The sequence below is a fragment of the Rhinopithecus bieti genome, unplaced genomic scaffold (assembly GCF_001698545.2).
Source record: "Rhinopithecus bieti isolate Rb0 unplaced genomic scaffold, ASM169854v2 scaffold_33121, whole genome shotgun sequence".
Lineage (NCBI taxonomy): Eukaryota > Metazoa > Chordata > Mammalia > Primates > Cercopithecidae > Rhinopithecus > Rhinopithecus bieti.
This window is the reverse complement of record NW_016814090.1, coordinates 858,907-879,020: the sequence shown is the minus strand read 5'-3', so window position 1 is coordinate 879,020 and position 20,114 is coordinate 858,907. Positions and strand designations below refer to the sequence as shown.

Sequence of the window (20,114 nt, the reverse complement as noted above, 5' to 3'; positions counted from 1 at the left end):
ATGCATTACCTCACCACACCCTGGGGCCTGGGGTTCCGCTTTCCGCTGCTGCTGCCAGTCAGCCTGAGATACACTGGCCTCGGCCTCAGAGGAGCCAGTCGCTGACACCTGGCTCCAGGTCCTGGAATCCGGAGGGGCCTCTGGGCCAGCGGACACAGGCTGGGATTCCTGCTGAAAAGACCCCAGCCTATGAGCTGAGTCCACACACCCAGCTAGAAGGTCTCCAGGGCCCTGACCCTGGGGGTTTCAGACCCTGCCTGTGCATCTCGGTCACTGCCTCCAGCTCTCTTCATGGGGCCTCCATCTCACTGAAGACCCCTCCCTCAGGGGGCCTGAGCAGGCAGGTGGGAGGTTCCTGGTAGGTTCAGGCAAAGGGCCTAGAGCCAGACGAAGCCCCTGGCCAGCCTGGCATAACTCCCCCTCCCCAGACTCCCTGGAAGGGTGCAGCTGGGCCGTGATGGCCAGCTCACAAATGCTGGCCACTGTAGGAAGGGCACATTGACTTCCCTCATGAGTCCCCGTGGCACTCTCAGATGAGAACACACACATCCCCCAGAGAGCCAGAGTCGACGGGCTCAAGAGAAGGAACGGAGAAGGGAAAGCAGAGGCAGCTGGAATTCCCCTCCTGTGCTGGAGATCATTGGAAACTGTGGTCCTGGCAACACCAACACTGCCCCTCCCTGAGCAGACGTTGCCACTGCCCCACAACCTGACTGAAAGGGTGGCCTCTGGGACCACAGGGAGGCAGGAGGACGTGAAACCAAGCCCAGAGCCTTAGATCAAGTTCCACACATGGGGTGCCGCTGCTCTCCACAGCCAGGCCCACCCAGTGCAGGCCCAGAGGAAGCAGCCAAGATGGGCCCGACTCAACAGGGAGAACACTCCTGGGGGCTTGACCTAAAGCCCTAAGGAGAAGCCATCTGAGCCTGGCTCAGGCCAAGGGAAAATGGAGGGGAGGGGAGGGGTGGGCCCTGCCTGCTTTGTGCAGACTCTGGTCCCCAGTGTTAAAAATAACAGGTTGGGAGATAAGATAGCGCTGTCCCTGACACCTCAGTCTTAGGGATGCTTATTTTTAAATCTCAGAATGAGCCCTGGGTGTGGGAGGAGGGGAAGGGGCAGTCTGGAGGTCAGAAAACTATACTTCTCCTTCACCAAGACACTACCTTGCCAGTCCTGGAGGGGGACAATGGTCAGTGTGGGGACTGGGGGCTACAAGCTCTGTTCTAAACTCATGAGGAACACCTAACAAGTCTCTCTTGCCATGCTTCAGTCTCCCTGTCATACAATGAGCTCCCCATGCCTAGCCAGGGCATGAATGGTGGACAGCAGCGCCTCCCCAGGTCAGCTTCTGGACTGAGTTAGGAAGAGAGGGTTGAGGGCTGGTCTCAGCACCTCTCTGAGAGGCTGGCTGTTGTGCAGAGGGCCTGCCTTCTACTCCTACCCACTGCCAAGGCAGTCTGGCAGAGGCGGCTGCTTTGAGCAAGGCTGGGTGGCCCGGACAGCAGAGCTCTGGGCCTTGTATATACATGCAGGGGTGAGGGCCCACCTGCTTGCTGGACTCCTCCTCCATGTCCAGGCTGTTCTCCTCATCCTCTTCCTGGTCATCTGTGTCTGACTCGGCCACAGCGATGGGCACACACACAGGCTCTGGATCCCTGGGGGTGCCCTGACCCGGCTGCTCGCCTTCCTCAAACCGTGTTTCCTTGCGGGTGGGAGGCACCTTCTCTGTCTCTGGGGGTGGTGGGGAGTAGGGGGTGGCAATGCAGCTGGGCAGCTGGCCCTGAGCGGCAAGGGCTGCGGGCTTTTGAGGCCGCTGCCTCAGGAGCCCACAGCAGAAGTCCCAGGTGGTCCGCTTGACAAAGCGCAGGCCCCGCTGGATGCGGGCCAGGGCCAGCTGGAGGTTGTTCATCTCTCTGTCCTCATCAGGGGCTGTGAGGTTGTCTGCACTGAAGGAGCTGAGCAGCAAGGCCAGGAAGAGATTCAGGACCTGTCAAGATAATGGGTCAGGCTCACCAAGGCACTGCGTCATGCCAAGCCATCCAGTCCCAGTTCTATGATGGGGAAACTGAGGCCTAGAGACCTTTAAGACTGCCTGTGACAAACAGCTCCGAGGCTCGAATCCAGGGCCCTGAGCCCTCATCCTAACCCCTGATTTTCTTGAATATGGAAGGTCTGGCTATAAAAGAAAATACAAATTCGAATTCCTCTTTCCAAGGGCTCAGACACAGTCTGAATTGAGGATGTTGTGTCCTGGCTCAGGTTCATGGAAGAACTATGCATGCATTCAGTGTCAAAGTGAGGGGCTAGCCCAGTCACACACACTGAGCCCTGTCTTGGCACCAGTGGCTTCTACACACAAGCCTTCTCCCTTTTCCTCTTCCTGCTGCCTTAGGAGTAGTGAGGGGCAGTGGGGTTAGGATGGGCACAGGTCTCCTTTCTGGGAAGTGTGAGTCCAGGGACAAGACAGAATCCCACCAAGAAACACCCAGAGCTTTTGGGACTTTGTTGGAAAGAGGAGGAGCAGTGACCTGCCTCTGAGTTCCCCACTGAAGCCAGCTTGGTGCTCAGAGGCCTGGGGCTGCTGCTGTAGGGCACATGCCACCTGAGGCCCAGGTCTGCCATGCTTTCCAGGTGAGGGATGCTGGGACTGGGCAGAGAAAGGTACAATAGCTGGAAAAGAGGTCAGGAAGACACAGGCAGCCCTCAGGTACTTGGACTAACCATGGGGTCAGGCCACTGAGAGCTGACCGTGTCTAGGCTGTGAGGGGTCCTAGGAAGGGTACTGTGTGAAGGTCAAGGCCTGCTATGCTGCAGGGAGCCAGGGGAGGGTGCAGTGTCGGAGGTTCCACAGGGTGCAGTATTTTATTGAGGTCTATCATCAGGGCTTAGGGACTTGAGAGTTCTTAAGAGGAGTTGCATAACCCTCTGCCTTTGGATGGTTCTGGAGAATTGCTTGTCGTTAAGCCCTCCTACAAGAGTGAAGCTTTAGCTTTTGTTTAAAAAGAAGGCCTTTGCTGTGTGACAAGGGGCTGGGCTTGTGTCCATTTCCCAGTCTCATGGAGGGTCAGTTAAGATGGCGGTGGGCTGATTCCCACATGTATGGGTCAGACTGGCCCATGGCTCACCAGGCCACCAGGCCACCATGGGCTTGGTGTCTCCTCCCTCCCAGCGCCTTTATGGCAGGGTGGTGTGTGAGGATGGGTGCACAGTTCTATTTGGAAATCCACTCTGAGACTCTGTTCTGGTTTCTCAAGAGCCTCTAAAACATGCCACTACCAGGGACCCCATCCCTATCAGCAAGCTGGGAATGAGAATTCTGACAAAAGCACCCTCAGAAACATGCCTTTGGCTTAAAAGCAAAACATATTCATGCGGACAGTACGGAAGGTGAAGAGATAGGCTCTCCCATACTATCTCTATGGAGAGATGATCACTTTTGACACCTGGCAGCCTTCTTTATCATTACTACGGGGTAGAGCATGTGATGCAATTCTGAGCTGCTCTCTACACCGACCTCCGGCCTGGCCCCTGGCCTTTGTCCACAAGGACCCAGGCATGGCCGCCTCTATTCCCAGGAAGAATGCCCACTGGATCCTTCCCCCACAGCCCTCACTCACACCAGGCCCTGCATGCTCCAACCTCCAGGAGTCCTGAGCCTAGGCTGGGAGTAGGGTGGGGGGGCGGAGGGTGGGTACTTAGGCAGTCATGCCCACCCACACAGGAGTCTAGGGCCCTCCTTGTCGCTGGCTGCAGAAGTTCAGCTTCTTCCAGTGCTTTCCCCATCAATCGTGCCGCTGCTGCTCCCAGCCCTGCCTGATCATCACTTCCCATTTCAATGGCAATCTTGCTTCCTCCCACGCCCAGCAGAGGCCCAATTCCTCAGGCGGCCGGGGAGGGGGCTGCGTGGGCTGGCATTAGCTCCCTCCTCCAGCAGCCTCTAATTTTCTCATCCTCAGGCAGATCTGCTGGGAAATCGCAGGGCTCCGTGTGTGAGGGGTGGCGCAGCGTGGCCCTGGGCTGAGTGCTTGGCAACTCTCATTCTCCCTAGAATAGACAGCCTGGCAGGCCCTGGGGTTGGGATGGGCTGAGCAACCCTCCACCCCAAGGGATAGCTAGTTTGAGGGGACATAAGGGGGGGCTGGGGGCCAGCCAAAGAGCAGGGTTCCAGTGGCATTGTGCACTGAGCCCTGGCTCTGCTCTCTCTGGGCTCTACATTCCTTTGGCCTCTGGGCTCATGGGCCGGCGGGGGAATGATCCCAAACTGGCTGGCCCTGTCCTGGCCTGGATAAGGCACGTGGGAGAAGAAGTCAGACAGGTTTGGGGAAAGACTCTGGAATCTATAGCCGATAGTACTTGCCCCACAGCAGGCTGAAAAAGTGAATGTAAAATCTTTCTATGAGCTGATGTGACCGCACTGCCCACAACAGAGACATACAGCTATGGGTGGGAGCCAGACAATGCAGGTATGCTGCTTGAGCATGTGTGGGCCACCTGTGTTCCCAGGAAGGTAGCTTCACATCCACAGTGGACACTGATTGCTGCCTGAACCACTGACTGACCCCAACCTTGCCTCTTCCTAAGGCACCTTCTCTGGTATTTAAATTTTGACCTTTCTCAGTTCCAGAATTCCCCACATTGTAAAGACACAAGACAAGATGCACCTGCCGAAGGACAGACAGGTACCCACAGGAGCAACGGTGTGGGCCCCTCATGATGGGACAGCAGAGACTCCTACCACAGTACTCAGGATGACATATAAAGAAAGCTCCTACGGGCTCCACCTTACCTGGACCACCACCTGTCTGCACCTGTGCTTTGCTCATCCTGCTCCTTCCCTCTTCAGCATTGCCTGTTTATTAGATCAGCTCCAAAATCCCTTCCAGGAAGCTTTCCTTGATTTTCCTAGCTGAGTGGGAACAGTACTCACGGTCTCCTCCTTAATGGCTCTGATCACTCTGACCAGTCTGAGAGTTATTTCAGGCCTGTTTGAACTTTCCACCTCCCCAGTCATCTCTCAAGCTGGTGAGTGATGTCAGGGCTGGCGCTAGACCTCATTTGCCTCTGTATGCCCAACAGCATGTGGTACAATGTTTTCCATGCAACAATGGCTTAGCAAATGTTTAAGATAAATTGAAAAACCATGTGATAATTCATTGATAGTGTATGACAGTAAAACAATGGGTAGATGAACAGATAAGTAAATGAATGAAAACAAAATGAGTAAATAATGAATAAATAGGTAAGTAAGTGAGTAAATGCATAAATGAGGAAAATGCAGTGAAGAGGCCAGGCACAGTGACTCACATGTGTAATCCCAGCACTTTGGGAGGCCGAGGTAGGTGGATCACCTGAAGTCAGGAGTTTGAGACCAGCCTGGCCAACATAGTGAAACCCTGTCTCTACTAAAAATACAAAAAGTTAGTCAGGTATGGTGGTGCATGTCTGTAATCCCAGCTACTTGGGAGGCTGAGGCAGGAGAATCACTTGAACCTGGGAGACAGAGGTTGTAGTGAGCCAAGATGATGCCATTGCACTCCAGCCTGGGCAACAAGAGTGAAACTCAGTCTCAAAAAAAAAATGTGGTGAAGAGTGAGTGAATAGATGGATGGGTCAATGAGTGAGTAAGTAGACAACTGGATAGACAGATGAGTAGATAGATGGAATTGGTGAATGAGTGAATGGTGAGTTGATAGATGGGGGTGGATGAATGAGTAGAGGAGTGAATTGTTGGGTGAGTGGACAGATGGGTGATGGATGAAGGGAGGGATGGATGGTTATGTAAGTGAATGGATGGGTGGATAGATGAATGGGCATATGGATGCGTAAGTGTGTGAATGGGGGTTGATGAATGGGTGACTGATAAGCAGATTAGTGAATGGATGAGTGAATGAGCAAAAGGGGGTTGATGGATGAATGACAAGGTGAATGAGTGGATAAATGGATGGGTGGCTTGGTAACTAGGGAAGGATCTACTGATCCTTCTGATTGCTGGAGTGGTGAACAGATGGATGGGTGGGTTTGTTGGTGGGTGGGTGATTGATAAGTGGATGATCAATAGGTAGACAGCTGTATGAGCATATAGGTGCAAGAATAAATGGGTACACTGAATAGATGGTTTGTTGGTAAGTATATAGATGGACGAGTAAGTGAGTGCATGTCAGGTGGATGAAATAAATGAGTGAGTAGTTAGATGGAAATGTGGGTAAATGAATAGACGGATGGATGGATGGGTAGATGGACTGATAGAAGGGTAAGTAAATGGATAATTGGATGGGTGGGTAGCTGGGTAGATGAGTGGATGGTGTGTGTGTGTGAGGCCCTTGGCCAACTTACCACAAGGTTGCCAATGACCATAACAAGCAAGAAGACCAGCAGGCACAATGACTGCCCAGACACCTCCATGCAGTCCCACATGGTCTCGATCCACTCTCCACAGAGGATGCGGAAGATGATGAGGAAGGCATGGAAGAAGTCCATCATGTGCCAGCGAGGCAGCAGGCCTGAGTCGCTGTCCCTCAGCTCTGAGTAGTTCTTGCCAAAGAGCTGCATGCCCACCACAGCAAAGATGAACACGATGATGGCTAGCACCAGTGTCAGGTTCCCCAGTGCCCCCACTGAGTTCCCGATGATCTTGATGAGTGTGTTCAGGGTGGGCCATGATTTGGCCAGCTTGAAGACCCGCAGCTGGGGAAGGAGGAAGAGCAGGGGACCTTGTGAGGGTCACTGGCTCCTGCTGCCCACGGGCACCCTCACTCTCTCTAGCTCCTGCCTGAAAGTCCAGGGAGTTCTTGGAGGGCACTGACACCTATTTTTCCCCTCATTTTTCCCAGAGCACCCACTACTGTTTGTCTCCACAGCCTGAGGGCAGCTTCACTGGGCACTGCTCTGGGAGTCAGGTCAACAGCTCCAGCCTCACCTCCCCAACTCATCCCTTCTCTTCGTCCCCACACCAGCTTCCTCTCTGCCTTGGCCTCACTTCCAGGATCTGCCCACTACATTCTCTCAACAGGGAGTGTCCTTGCTCTTTCATACCTGTCCTCATCAGGTATCCTTTGGGGCAGCTCAAACCATCTCTGAGTCGTCCAGTCACCTTTGCCTCTCAGTCATCACAGAGAAAGGGGGGAAGGTGCTTAACACTTACTGAATGTCTGCGTGCCAGGCCTTGTGCTTAGAATGGATGAACTCAGTCAGAACTCCCAATAACCACATGAGGTTGGCATTGGTATTACCTCATTTGACAGAAGAAGCTGCCAACCCTCACAGGTGGAGTAACTTATCTAAGTCCCTCGGTTCACAGCAGTGGAGTCAGGACTAGAACCCACAGCCTTGGCTTTCCCTCCTGCCCCCACCATCCTGCCTTCCTACACACTCCCCGCCGCTCCACACCCATCCACTGTATGTGCAGCAACCCACAGTGCTCAGGACCTCCTCCAGAAAGCCTTCCCTGACTACACCTCCCGCGCCATGTCTGGACCTCTCAAGCATTTCAAGCTCCAAGTGTGGTCCACAGACCAGCAGCTTTGACGTCACCTGAGACTCACTGAATCAGCATATGCATTTTAACAAGATCCCCAGGTGATTTGTGTGTGCATTAATATTTTAAAGATGCTGATTCAGAAACCAGCAGGCAGAACCTCGGATGAGCAGTTAGCAGCCCAGCTCCCTCTGTTATCTGCCATGTAGCTTTGGGAAATTCGTTTCATCTCTCTGAGTCTCCTCATCTGTGAAATGGAAATGTAGTAATACCACCCCCACTCCTGGATCCTGTGAAGGCTAAAAGGGTCACATTGGACCACAAAGGGCTTTGCAATTCATCAGGATGGCCACCACAATTGCTCCTCTGGAGGAATGTCTCCTGCCTTGCCTGCCTCTGTACCCCCACCATCACCAGCACCGGGCCAGGCATCCAGGGGTACCTAGCAAATGGCTGTTGGGTGAAGGCATGACAGATCAAAGTAGGGATGACCAAGTGATGACCTCAGATTGGGTTGTGCCCAGCCCTCCGCCCCCACCCTGCCCACCCCTCCTTGCGGTGGGTCCAGCCAGGTACCAGGCGGAAGGAGCGCAGCACCGACAAGTTGCTCATGCGGGACAGGCCCAGCTCCATGAGGCTAAGGATGACGATGATGCTGTCAAAGATGTTCCAGCCCTGTTGGAAGTAGTAGTAGGGGTCGAGGGCAATGATCTTGAAGGTCATCTCTGCTGTGAAAATCCCTGTGAAGACCTGAGGAGGGAGCAGGAATTGTTCGGGATGGAAAGACCCCCTGGCCAGCAGGGGCACCTGCCTCCTGACTCTTGCTGTGACAGGGGCTCCCTCCAGGGCTGCCAGCTCTGATTGCGCCCAGGCTCCCAGTGGGGGTTTGCTTGGCCATGGCCCAGCCCTTGGGGACAGCTCTCTTCTCCAGCCTGCTCCCCCAGCCCTTGCAGCTGCTCACCAAGCACACCAGGCACACAGCTTGGCCGTCGGGAATGGCCTGGGCCCTTTGCAGGCTCCACAGAGACTCACAGCTCTAGGGGGCCCCTGCGGTGGACAGTGACATGACCTAGCGCTAGACTTCTGATCTGTGTGTCCACAGGAAGGGCTTTCACCTGACACATGCTGAATCCACGCATCACCATGACGCTCATGGCTCCCTGACCCAGGGTCTCTGTCCTTGCTGTTCCTGCTCCTCAGGAGGCCCTTCCTCCTCATCCACCTACTGGACTCTGCCCACTGTGATAATCAGCAGCCACTGCCTCCCGAGGGCTACGTGCCAAGTGCTGGTCACAACACTCTGCACATGTTGTTTCTTTTGATTCATCCAGCAACCCCATTAGGAAGTATCATTGCCTGCAGTTTATAGGTAAGGAAACTGAGGCACTGAGAGGTTAAGTAGCTTGTCTAGGGTCATGTAGCTATTAAGTTTGAGAATGAGGAGAGGAACCCAGTGCTGCTCTCCAGAATTTAGGGAAACCTCCTCTCTCTTCTAGAAACATTCCTGAGTGGACAGAGGCTGAACTTTGCCTGGACTTACGAGTCCCAAGCTGCCCAGCCTTGGCCAGCAGAACCCTGTGGCCAAGGATCCCATGGTGCAGTGGACCAGAGAGCCGTGCCAGCTGCCCTGCAGTGTGCCAATTGATGGGAGCCCGGTTCCCAGAGGAGAGAATGTTCTGTGACGGTGTGGATGGCAGGAAGTCGGGGTCCTGTATGCAAGGCCTCTTGACCATGCTGAGGAGCTGGGGGGCTGTCCTGAGGGCAGTGAGGAGGCACTCAGGGTCTTTTGGAGGGGAGGGCTAAAGCCAGAGGGCCAGAGTACCCCTGAGAACAGTGTCAGGCCTGCAGCAGTTGTAAGGAGGTGGGGGTCAGAGACGGGCATTGCCAAGGCACCTCACCGGGGTTGGCAATCAGGTGGGGAGGTCACTCTGGTCTGGGCACCTGCCCTGACGGAGCTCTGTGCTAGAAAGAGAGGCATTTGCTGGCCACCCCAGTGCCATCCTCTCCCCATCAGCTCAGAAGAGGCTCTGTGGAGGTGGGCTGGAGGGCAGCGGGATGCTGTTGGCTCAGGGGTAGGCACCAGGAGGGCAGGTGGGCGGGCTCCTCAGCACTGCCACACAGGGCACCACCCACCAGCCCAGCCCTCCTGACTTCAAGGGTCCCTTTAGTGCTTGTGCCCAGAGGGAACTGCTCCTCCATCAGCCGGGTCTTGGGAAAGGGAAGGACCCTGAAATCCTCCAGCCTCAGTTTGCATTCCTCACACATAGAGAGACAGCCTTGAGACCTGCTTCTCTCCCCAGCACCCAAACCTGCTTCCATACCTTTTCCAACCCCCCACCCCATTGCCTGTTGCTCTCCTGTTCCAGCCACGCCTGTTCCTTGCTGTCCCCTCCTCGGGGCCTTTGCACTTGCTGCTCCCTTTCCCTGGGTCATGCCTCTCCCCAGCCGCATAACTCACTCCCTTCAGAGCCACCTGATCCATGGGTGTCCTGGTAACTTAAAATGTGCCTCCCTCCCACCAAATTCCCTATTCCCCATCCTTGCTTCATTTTCCTCTGCCTCACACCACCATCTAACAGCTATTTGTTTATCGAGCCTCGTCTGTTTAGAAGATAGGCTGTGTGATGGCAGGGACCTTTCCCTACTGTACCTGGAACGATGCCCAGCCCATAGGTGGTCCACCAGTATCTGTTGAATAGATGAACAAATGTTTGAGCCTTTGACCTTCCGTGCGCCATGTCCTGCCTGTCCTGTGCTGCTTTGCTTACTTCCAGGAGCCTTCCCTACCCAGCCTGAGACACACACAGCTGTGCTTAGAGCCCTCACTCAGCAGCACAGCCTGCACAGTTTCCCTGAGAGCCCCTACAGGTGGGGCCCGGGTAGCGCCTCCCTTGGACCTCCACTTCTGATCTTCCCCAGCACTGCCGGGGTGCACCAGGGTGGGTCTGACACCCATGAGTGCCGACACTCATTTCTAGAGAAGGGAGCTCAGGAAAAGCCCTGCACCTCACTTTGTCCAGGCTCCCAGCTGTTTTGGTGGCGAGATGGCAGTGATCAGGTGGAGCTAGGACTCAGGAAAAAAAAGACAGGAGAGGTTCTTGGGGAGTGCCCTTCAGGGAAACGATAAAAGGTTTTTCAGGGACCTACAGCATCACCTGGAAGCTCTTTGGAAACGCTGAATCTTGCAAGGCCCCTGAATTAGAATCTACATTTTGACTAGATTCCTGGGATTTAAAGTTCAAGTGCCGTTTTTGACCATGAGCTCTCAAACTTGGTGCACTCTGTAATCACCTAGGGAGCTTTAAAAATATGGATGCCTGGGTCGCATCCTAGAGATTCTAGTTACATTGGACTGGAGTGGAACCCAGGTATGGGGATTCAAAAGAGAAAAAAACGTCCCAGGTGATTCTAATGTGTAGCTAACCTTGAGAAGTACAAACATTTTGGTAACAGACCTCCTCCTTCCACAGGCTCATGCCAGGCTTTCTAAGGCCGTGTGATCAAAGCTTGATGGTTTAAGATATGCAGAGAATGGTGGCCAGGCTGGGGTTCCAGAGCAGGGGCTGCCTCTGTGTGATCTTGGGCCAGTTTCTTCAGCTCTCTGAGCCTTGAGGGTCCTCATATATAAAATGGGGATAATAATAACAACTCCATAGGAGGTTTCTAGGAGTTATAGCTAATGGCTATGAAGTGGATACTCCGCATGAGAGGGTGATTACTGTTACTGTTAGCAGCATTTATTGTGATTGCTGAGAGTGGCCAAGAGCTCCAGACCCAGGCAGGCGCTGCCTTCAGATATAAACAACTCTGCATGTTTTATAGGCTCACTGGGATCTGGCAGATGGAGGCTCTGAGCATGGTGACCCACTTCCCCTAACTCCTGGCAGGAGGTTCACTGAGCAATGAGTGCAAATGGCCGCTTTCCAGGAATTGGGGGAACTTACGGGGAACCCCAAATTCTCTTTGACTTTGGCATATGACTTTAATGGGACTATATTCCATGCACTATAAAACTGTATCTAAAACATAGTACCTTGTGAACATCCTTCCATGCCAATTAAACACAATCTACAGCATCATTTTTCCTTCCTTCCTTCCTTCCTTCCTTCCTTCCTTCCTTCCTTCCTTCCTTTCCTTCCTTCCTTCCTTCTTTCCTGTCTCCCTCCCTCCCTCCCCCCTCTCTCTCTTTCTTTCTTTCTTTTTTTTTTTTTTTTTACATTTGTGGCACATTCCACTGTACAGATATGCTATAACTGATTTAGCCATTTCCCTGTGATAGTCATTCCTTTTCCCCTATTAAAAACATTGCCACAATAAATATCCTTTTACATGCTTGTTTTAAAGCAACTTGTCTAATTCTTTTCTTAGGAAAGATTTCTGGAGATGAAATTGTGTAGTCAATGAATGTTTTTCAGAGATTCTGACACATAGTGCTAAATGATCCTCGGAGAAAGGCTTTAACCAATTCCACGAGCTGCATGTGAGTAACTGCCTCCTTTTAACTATGCTAATACTGGGTACTCCGTTCCCATGACCTTTTCTCATCCAACAGGACATTCTTGTTTTATTGGACATTTCTTTTTGTTTTATATTTCTTATTTGGTGAAATTTTCTGTTCATATCCTTTGCTCTTAATTGTTCTATTAAGGTGTTTGCTTTTTTGTATGGTTTATAAACATACTTTATATATTACCCTTTTGTCTATTAGTACTATTTGTATTGTCACAATTTTCCTGATTTGTCATTTACCTTTATTGTATTTGTTTACACTTTAAAATACTTAAAGTGTAAGTATAGGATAATAAGATGATTACCTGTGCACCTACCACCAAACTCTAATGAATGTTAACATCTTGCCATATTTGTTTCAAATCTTGTTTTCTTTTTCCTTACCAAAAAAAAAAAAAAAAAAAAAAAAAAACAAATACTTAAATAGCATTTGATGTATGCCAGGCACTGTTCTAGTGTTTTACATATATTAAATCATTTAACCCTCACAGTAACCCTATGAGATATGTGATATGTAATGCTTATTCTCCCTATTTTACAGATAGGGAAACTGAGATACAAAGGAGTTAAACAAGTAATTCAAATGATGGCTTCCACTATGAATTCTTACCCATCATGTGCCATCACAGATAAACCAGGAGCCACCCATAGTACTGTATTCATTCCAAGGTAATCACTATCCCAAATTTGATGTTTATCATTTCTACACATTTTTACATTTTTAATGTATATAACAACAACACATAGTATTTTTGTATTCTCTTAACTTTATGTAAATAAGCTATGCTTTATATATTCTCTTTCAAGTTCCTTTTATTTTTAACATTGTGTTTGAGATTTATTGACACATGTATATGTATCCATTCTAATTGTGTACAGTATTTCTTTTTTTTTTTTTGAGATGGAGTCTCGCTTTGTCACCCAGGCTGGAGTGCAGTGGCTCGATCTTGGCTCACTGCAAGCTCCGCCTCCCGGGTTCACACCATTCTCCTGCCTCAGCCTCCCGAGTAGCAGGGACTAGAGGTGCCCGCCACCGTGCCCGGCTAATTTTTTTTTGTATTTTTAGTAGAGACGGGGTTTCACCGTGTTAGCCAGGATGATCTCGATCTCCTGACCTCGTGATCCGCCCATCTCGGCCTCCCAAAGTGCTGGGATTACAGGCTTGAGCCACCACGCCTGGCCTGTGTACAGTATTTCATTGTATGAGTACACCACAATTTATTTATCCACTTTATAAAATTAATGGACATTTATATTGATTCTAACTTCCCCTATGACTAAACATACTATAAAGAACTTTCTTATACATGTTTCTTTGTACAGATGTGTGAGACTTTCTTAAGAATATATATATATATGGAATTGTTGAGTTGTAGGGTATACAGTATGTATCTGTGATTTAGCAGATATTGTTCAATTGCTCCCCAAATGGTTGTACCAAATCCACACTCTTACAAGCTGTGAATTCCCACTGTTTCACATCCTTGTCAACACACAGAAGCCTAGTTTTTATTCTGTTAGGGCAAGAAACAGTATTTCAATGTTGCTTTAATTTCCATTCCTCTGTTTCTCTTCATTTGTTTATAACCATCTGAATTACCTCTTCTGTGATTTGCTTGTCATTTCCTTTGTCCATTGTTGTGGTTGTGTTTTTATCATTTTATCACTATCCCTCTTTTCCTATTGATGTGTAAATCTTCAATATTGCTTGGATTCCATGTATTTCTAGTTAAATACTTATCATAATATCAATTTCCAGTTTGTGGTAGTGATTTCACTTAGTTTGTAATATTCCTTGTTGTACAGAGATTACAAATTTTAACAATTTATAATTTAGCAATCTTTTCTTTCATGATGTAAGCTTTTTTGGATTATTGAAGGCCTTCCCAACCCCAAGATCTTAAAGCTTTTTCTCCTGTTGTTATTCCAAAAACTTTAAAGTTTTGCTTTATCACATTTAGGTGTTAAGTACAATTCCCCTACATCTAATTTATGAATATGATGTGAGGTAGGGATCTAAATTGATTTTCTTCCACGCAGATAACCATTCTCCCAGCATCATTTATTAAACAGTCCCATCCTTTTCCTACTGATTTATTTTGTTTTATTTTATTTTATTTTATTTTTTGAGAAAGGGTCTCACTCTGTCACCCAGTCTGGGGTGTAGTGGTGCGATCTCAGCTCACTGCAACCTCCACCTCCCAGGTTCAAGTGATTCTCCTGCTTCGGCCTCCTGAGTAGCTGGGACTACAGGTGCATGCCACCATACCCAGCTAATTTTTGTATTTTTAGTAGAGACAGGGTTTCACCATGTTGGCCAGGCTGGTCTCTAACTCCTGACCTCAGATGATCTGCTCACCTCGGCTGGCCTCCCAAAGTGCTGAGATTACAGGCATGAGCCACTGCACCCGGCCTTTTCCTACTGATTTATAGTACCATCTCTGTTATTTATCAAGTTACCAAATATGGATTGTTCTATTTCTATGTTCTCAATTCTGTAGCACAATCTTTTTTTCCATCCCTGCATCAATACTCTAATATTTTTAGCTTTCTAAGATATCTTAACATACTATGGTAAATTCCCTACCTTAGTCCTTAATTTATCTTGATCTGCTTTACTTTCCATATGAGTTTTAGGATTATCTTGTCAAGTTCCATTAAAAAAAGTATTGAGATTTTGACTGGAATTACATTGAACTTATAGGTTAATTTGGGAAGAATTTGTATCTCTACAATAGTCATACTTTCATTCATGAAAATGGCACATCTCTCCACTTTTATGTCTTCTTTTATGTTTTTTGGCAGTTTCATATTTTTTCATACAAAATTTGCATATCTTTTGTTATATTTATTGCTAAATTTCTCATAGTTTTTATTGTGATCATAAGTGATAACTTTAAAAATTTATTTTCTCCAATTGATTGTTGATGGTGACTAGGAACACTATTTGGAATACTGAAGCTGTACCCACTAATATTGTTGAACTCTCGTATTAGTTCTAACAGCCTCTCTGTAGATTTTCTAAAACGATTTAAATAGACAACAACATAATCTGGAAAATAATGTCAGATATGTTTTTCTTCCTTCTTTCTTCTATTTCTTCTCTTCATCTCTCTATATTACATTCTGGGCAACTTTATTAGATCTAAATTTACAATCATTTAATTATCTCCCCAACTGTATTAATATGCTACTTGATGTGTACATTGAAATTTTAATCTCAATGGCTATATTTTTCATTTATGGAGATTTTATTTGGTTCCTTTTCAAAGCTGTATTATTTTCTTATGTTTTTAATCTCTTATTTTATGTCTCTGGTTATTATGAACTTTTTTTTTTTTTTTTTTGAGCAGAGTCTCATCGTGTCACCAAGACTGGAGTGCAGTGATATGATCCCAGCTCACTGCAATCTTGGCCCCACTGGGGATCCAAGTGATCCTCCCACCTCAGCCTCCCAAGTAGCTAGGACCACAGGTGCACACCACCACACCTGGCTATTTTTGTGTATTTGTAGTAGAGACAGGGTCTTGTCATGTTGTCCAGGCTGGTCTCGAATTCCTGAGCTCAAGCAATCTGCCCGCCTCGGCCTCCCAAACTGCTGGAATTACAGGTGTGAAATACCACACCTGGCCAATTATGAACATTTTTATCATCTCTATCAAGCAATTCTACTATGTGACATTTTTAAGGGGATAGCCTGATTGTGTCTGTGCGTGTGTGTGTCTGCTGACTCTTCCTCATGGTGGAATATTTCCTTCTGTGTTTTATAATTTGGGCAATCCAGCTTGACCTGGGCCAAAGGTGTGTCCTTCCAGAGAAGTTTTGTTCCCTTTTAGGGGCCCCAAGACATTATTCTAGGATCACTTTCTATGTTAATTTTTTAGATGTAGGTTCCAGGACTACTCAGGTATAAATATGAACCCCAAATCTGTATGAGGCCAAATCCATAGTCACAGCCTTTCAGGGGTTACTTTTTTCCTTTCCAGCCCTGGCTATGACAGGGCTTCTCTATCATTTCCCAGGGTTTGTGTGTAGGTTTTTTCTGGATCACCATTTTTCTGAATGTATGGTCATATTCTTATGGGGCTACTCAGTTTCGACCCCTACTCACACTGTCCCAAGGTTGAGTGTCTTGTCTCTACATGCTCATTAAAATCCAAGCCTCCAGACTATACAAATCAACACCTCCCCACCCCACCCAGGGCAGCTACAGAGCCATTTCACAAATTTACTGCTATGGTTTTTAAGCTTCTTTTTGTTTTTGGCACTTCGGGTTTCCGTTACAGTAGCCCCCTCTTATCTATGGGCAATACATTCCAACAAGGCTCCTAGTGAGTGCCTGAAACCATGGATATTACTGAACCCTATATATACTATGCCTTTTCCTAAATCTACATACCTCTGATAAAGTTTGATTTATAAATTGGGCACAATAAGAGATGAACAACTTCTCTTTGTCATATATTTGGCTTCTCTTTGGCACATCTGTATTGCCAGCATCATTACTCTTCTGCTTTGGAGAATAAGGATTAAGTACAATAAGGGTTACTTGAACACAAACACTGTGATACCACAACAGTCTATTTGATAACAGAGATCGCTAGTAAATGACTAATGGGAAGGTTGCATATAGAGCACGATACGCTGAACAAAGAGACAATTCATGTCCCCGAGCAGAATGGAGTAAGACAGTGTGAGATTTCATCGTAATACTCAAAAGGGTGTGCCATTTAAAACTAATGAATTGTTTATTTCTGGAATTTTCTATTTAATATTTCCACATCATGGGTGACCATGGGTAACTGAAACCACGGAAAGCAGAATTGTGGATAAGAGGAACTACTGTACTTTCTCATGCACTTAGCTCTGTAATTCAAAGAATGTTTGCTGTATATTAAATTATTTATTAATAGGAAACTTTTCAGATTTTCTTGTCCATAATATTGCTGGAAACAGAAGTTTCATTTGCCTTTTACCTTTATTTGTGTGATGGGCTAAAAAGTTAGTTAAATCTATCAGTCTTCTCCTTTATGGAATTTGTCTTCAGATACATGCTTAGAAAGGCTTTTCCCAAGCTGGTTATTTACTCATGCTTATTTTTATGGTATTGTTTCTTAACACTTAATATTTAAACTACCTAGAATATATTAAATGCAATAAAATCAAAACCTTACATACTAGCAATAAAGCTATTCAAACAGAACAAAATATAGCTATAACCCAACTACACTGCCTGTTATCTATAATTTAACGACAAGTTTAATACAACTGCAGTTTAGCCACAACTTGCTGACCCAGTGAAGCCACCAGTGCTGTTCATCACACCTAACTTGCTGCTCAGTCCAACCCAATGGTCACAACCTGATAAAACCACACTCAACTGAAACCCTGCATAACTACCATCTGAAGACCACCCAACATTCCCAACAGTGCCATGAGACCGCTACCCACTGAGATGTAGCTTTCCCTTCTGTTTGCACATAGAAGGAAAGAAAAGTAAAATTGCAGCAAGTGGACTCAAATTGGTAAAAAAAAATCTCAATAGGCCCTGCAGAGAACTATCTAGAGTCCTGGATTTGGAAAGTAAGAAGAAAAGAAAATCCTCATACCCCACAGTGTGAGAGACCTACCTGCCTATGGGGGTCACTTGAACAGCTGGGCCTGAGACAGGCTGGCTCTGCAGTAAGAGCAAGCTTAGATCAAATGGGGCCAGAAGTCCCCCTACCATCCTCACACCAACCTCAATGGTGATCTCAGAAGCTCCTTTTTGAGGCCAGTGGGCTCATGGCAACTCTGCCCTGGGATCCTCTAAAGACGAGCTGACTCTGTTTACCTGGACTGATCCAATATGGACCTGTCCTGGGAGTTGAGAGATGCCCAACTCTGCCCCTGCTATGTCATCCCTCTGGTCTCTGGGCCTCGGTTTCCCTATCTGTATAATAAAGAGGCAGGACTTGATTTGGTATCAAGAAAAAAAAAATCGGAATTAGAACCCAGACATTCTGACTTCCAGGAGCAATCTAACAACAACGACAATAGCACAGCTATCATTTGTTTTGAGTGCTTACTGCTTATCAATCTATGAGCCAAGCAGATTATAGATATTATCTTATTCAATCCTCATTACCTTCCTATGAGGTTGATATTGTCATACTAATTTCCCATTTATTGAATTCAACAAATATTTATTGGGCCAATTACTGAGTAAATTGCTTGAGATCAGCTAGTTAGTAAGAGCTGAGTCAGAATTCAAATCTGGCTCTGCCTGATTTACTTACTACACCCAGCTATCCATCCATCCATCCATCCATCCACCCATCTACCCATCCCTCCATCTTTCCCTCCTTCTATCCAACCATTCATCCACAATTTCCCCCATCAACAACACTGATGCAAGCTCGGTCCATAAGAGAACTACCTCCTTCTGCACACACTCTCCTCCATCTACAAATTACAAAATCTCAAGTCTCCACACATTTCAGGTTTACCCCCAGCTCACTTTTGTTTTCTAGACTGTGAACATCTGCATAAACTTTTCACTTCACCCTCCCACTCCAAATCTACATTTTTCAGCTCCATAGAAGCTGACCTTGAGATTCCCTCCCTCCTCCAAGATGTCTTCTGTGATGATTCCCACCCTCAAAAGATCCTTCTGTGTGCAGGATCCCTTCTCCCTTACCCATGAAGGCTGTGCCAGCTGCCCGAGGTTCCCTCCTGCCAGGATGCCCATTTGATAGCCAGCTGCAGGTGGCTCTTACCAGGTTTCCAACCTGCAGCATCTCCTCGAATTCACTTGTCATGTTGTAGTGCTCCAGCGCCATGAAGAGTGTGTTGAGCACGATGCACATAGTGATGGTGAGGTCAGTAAACGGGTCCATGACCACCAACTTCACTCCCTGCTTGATGGACATCCACAGTGGGCAGCACTCCCAGATCAGGTAGCGCTGGGCGAGGCGGTTCCAGCATGGTGGACACTTGCGGCGAGACTCCTCTAACTCTGAGGGGACAGCCAGTGAGTTAGTTTGATTCTGTTGACTGAGCCATATGTATCTGGAATACCTTCCAGAAAAGATTTATGACTTGCTTTGGGAGATGACAGGGCTGCTACATGACAGTGGGACGGTGGGAGCAGGGAAGGCCAAGGGAATGGTGGCTTGTGTCTTGGCTCCTTAGTCTGGAAATATGAGAGAAGAGGGCCATAGGGACAGGAAACAGAGATGGAGGCGGGGAAAATGGGGACAGGAGAGATTATTAGGACAAACGTACAACTGCTTAAGACAACAGTCCCACATAGACCTGGGGACACTCGGGGAGGACAGGCTGAAAATGATGAAACAGTAATGGGGACAGGCAAGTTCGGACACAAGGACACCTGGGACAGAATGGGTAGGGACAGATGTGGACATCTAGGATGTGTCAGGACAAATGGGAGAGGAGATGCCGAGGACAGGCTGGAAAAGATGAGAATACATCTGAGATAGGAGGGAACAAGATCAGGATGGGGGGTGCCAAATTCAGACTGGAAGGGATGTGGAGTTGCCTAGGGCAGGAATGGCTGGGAAAGATGTGGGATGCCTGGAATAGCCTGAAGTAGATATGGGAATAGCTAGAACAGACATGGGTGTGCTCAGGACAGGATGGTCCTAGACAAACATGGTTATGGTTGGGAGACGATGGAATGAGACTGATAAGCATCAGGGACAGGCAAGATGTGGGAGTGTTTGGGAGAAACACAGACATGGTGATGCCCAGGAGAGAACAAGCTGAAACAGATGAGAAGAGACGGAAGGACAGGCAAGGCTCCACAGAACAGAGAAGGCTGGGACAGTGTGGGGATGTCCAAAGCAAGCCAAGACAAATGGGGGATGCCTGGATCAGGCTGGGATGAAGGTAAGGGTGCCTGCAGCAGAGGTGGGGAGTATTTAAATGACCTGGGGGTGCTGACCTTCCAGTGCGCTGGTGAGGACACTGACTGCGCTGAGAGCCCGCTGCCGTGCTCCTGGCTCCTCGAAGCCGTCTATACACGGAACCTGGGGGGTCAGCATCTGGGGCCCACCTGGCTCCTCCGATGGTGTGGTCTGAGTGCAATCAGGAGATTGGTGTCAGCCTGGGGAAAGGGGTCCTGCCCCTA

At 48.2% G+C, this 20,114-nt stretch overlaps 1 protein-coding gene across 2 annotated transcripts in view; it reads right to left on the bottom strand.

The window, feature by feature from the left end:
• The window catches only part of SCN5A (sodium voltage-gated channel alpha subunit 5), a 102,758-nt gene that overhangs the window by 35,824 nt on the left and 46,820 nt on the right, over nt 1-20,114 (bottom strand). Inside the window, exons 13-18 of one of the 2 annotated variants that reach the window (XM_017849654.1) lie at nt 19,929-20,061; nt 18,742-18,980; nt 8,051-8,224; nt 6,334-6,684; nt 1,547-1,987; nt 10-168 (exon numbers count right to left, since the gene is read on the bottom strand). In XM_017849654.1, coding sequence (XP_017705143.1) covers nt 10-168; nt 1,547-1,987; nt 6,334-6,684; nt 8,051-8,224; nt 18,742-18,980; nt 19,929-20,061 — 1,497 coding nt within the window. Of the gene's footprint in view, nt 1-9; nt 172-1,546; nt 1,988-6,333; nt 6,685-8,050; nt 8,225-18,741; nt 18,981-19,928; nt 20,062-20,114 lie in introns of both variants that reach the window. The other variant, XM_017849653.1, reaches the window with a different exon arrangement.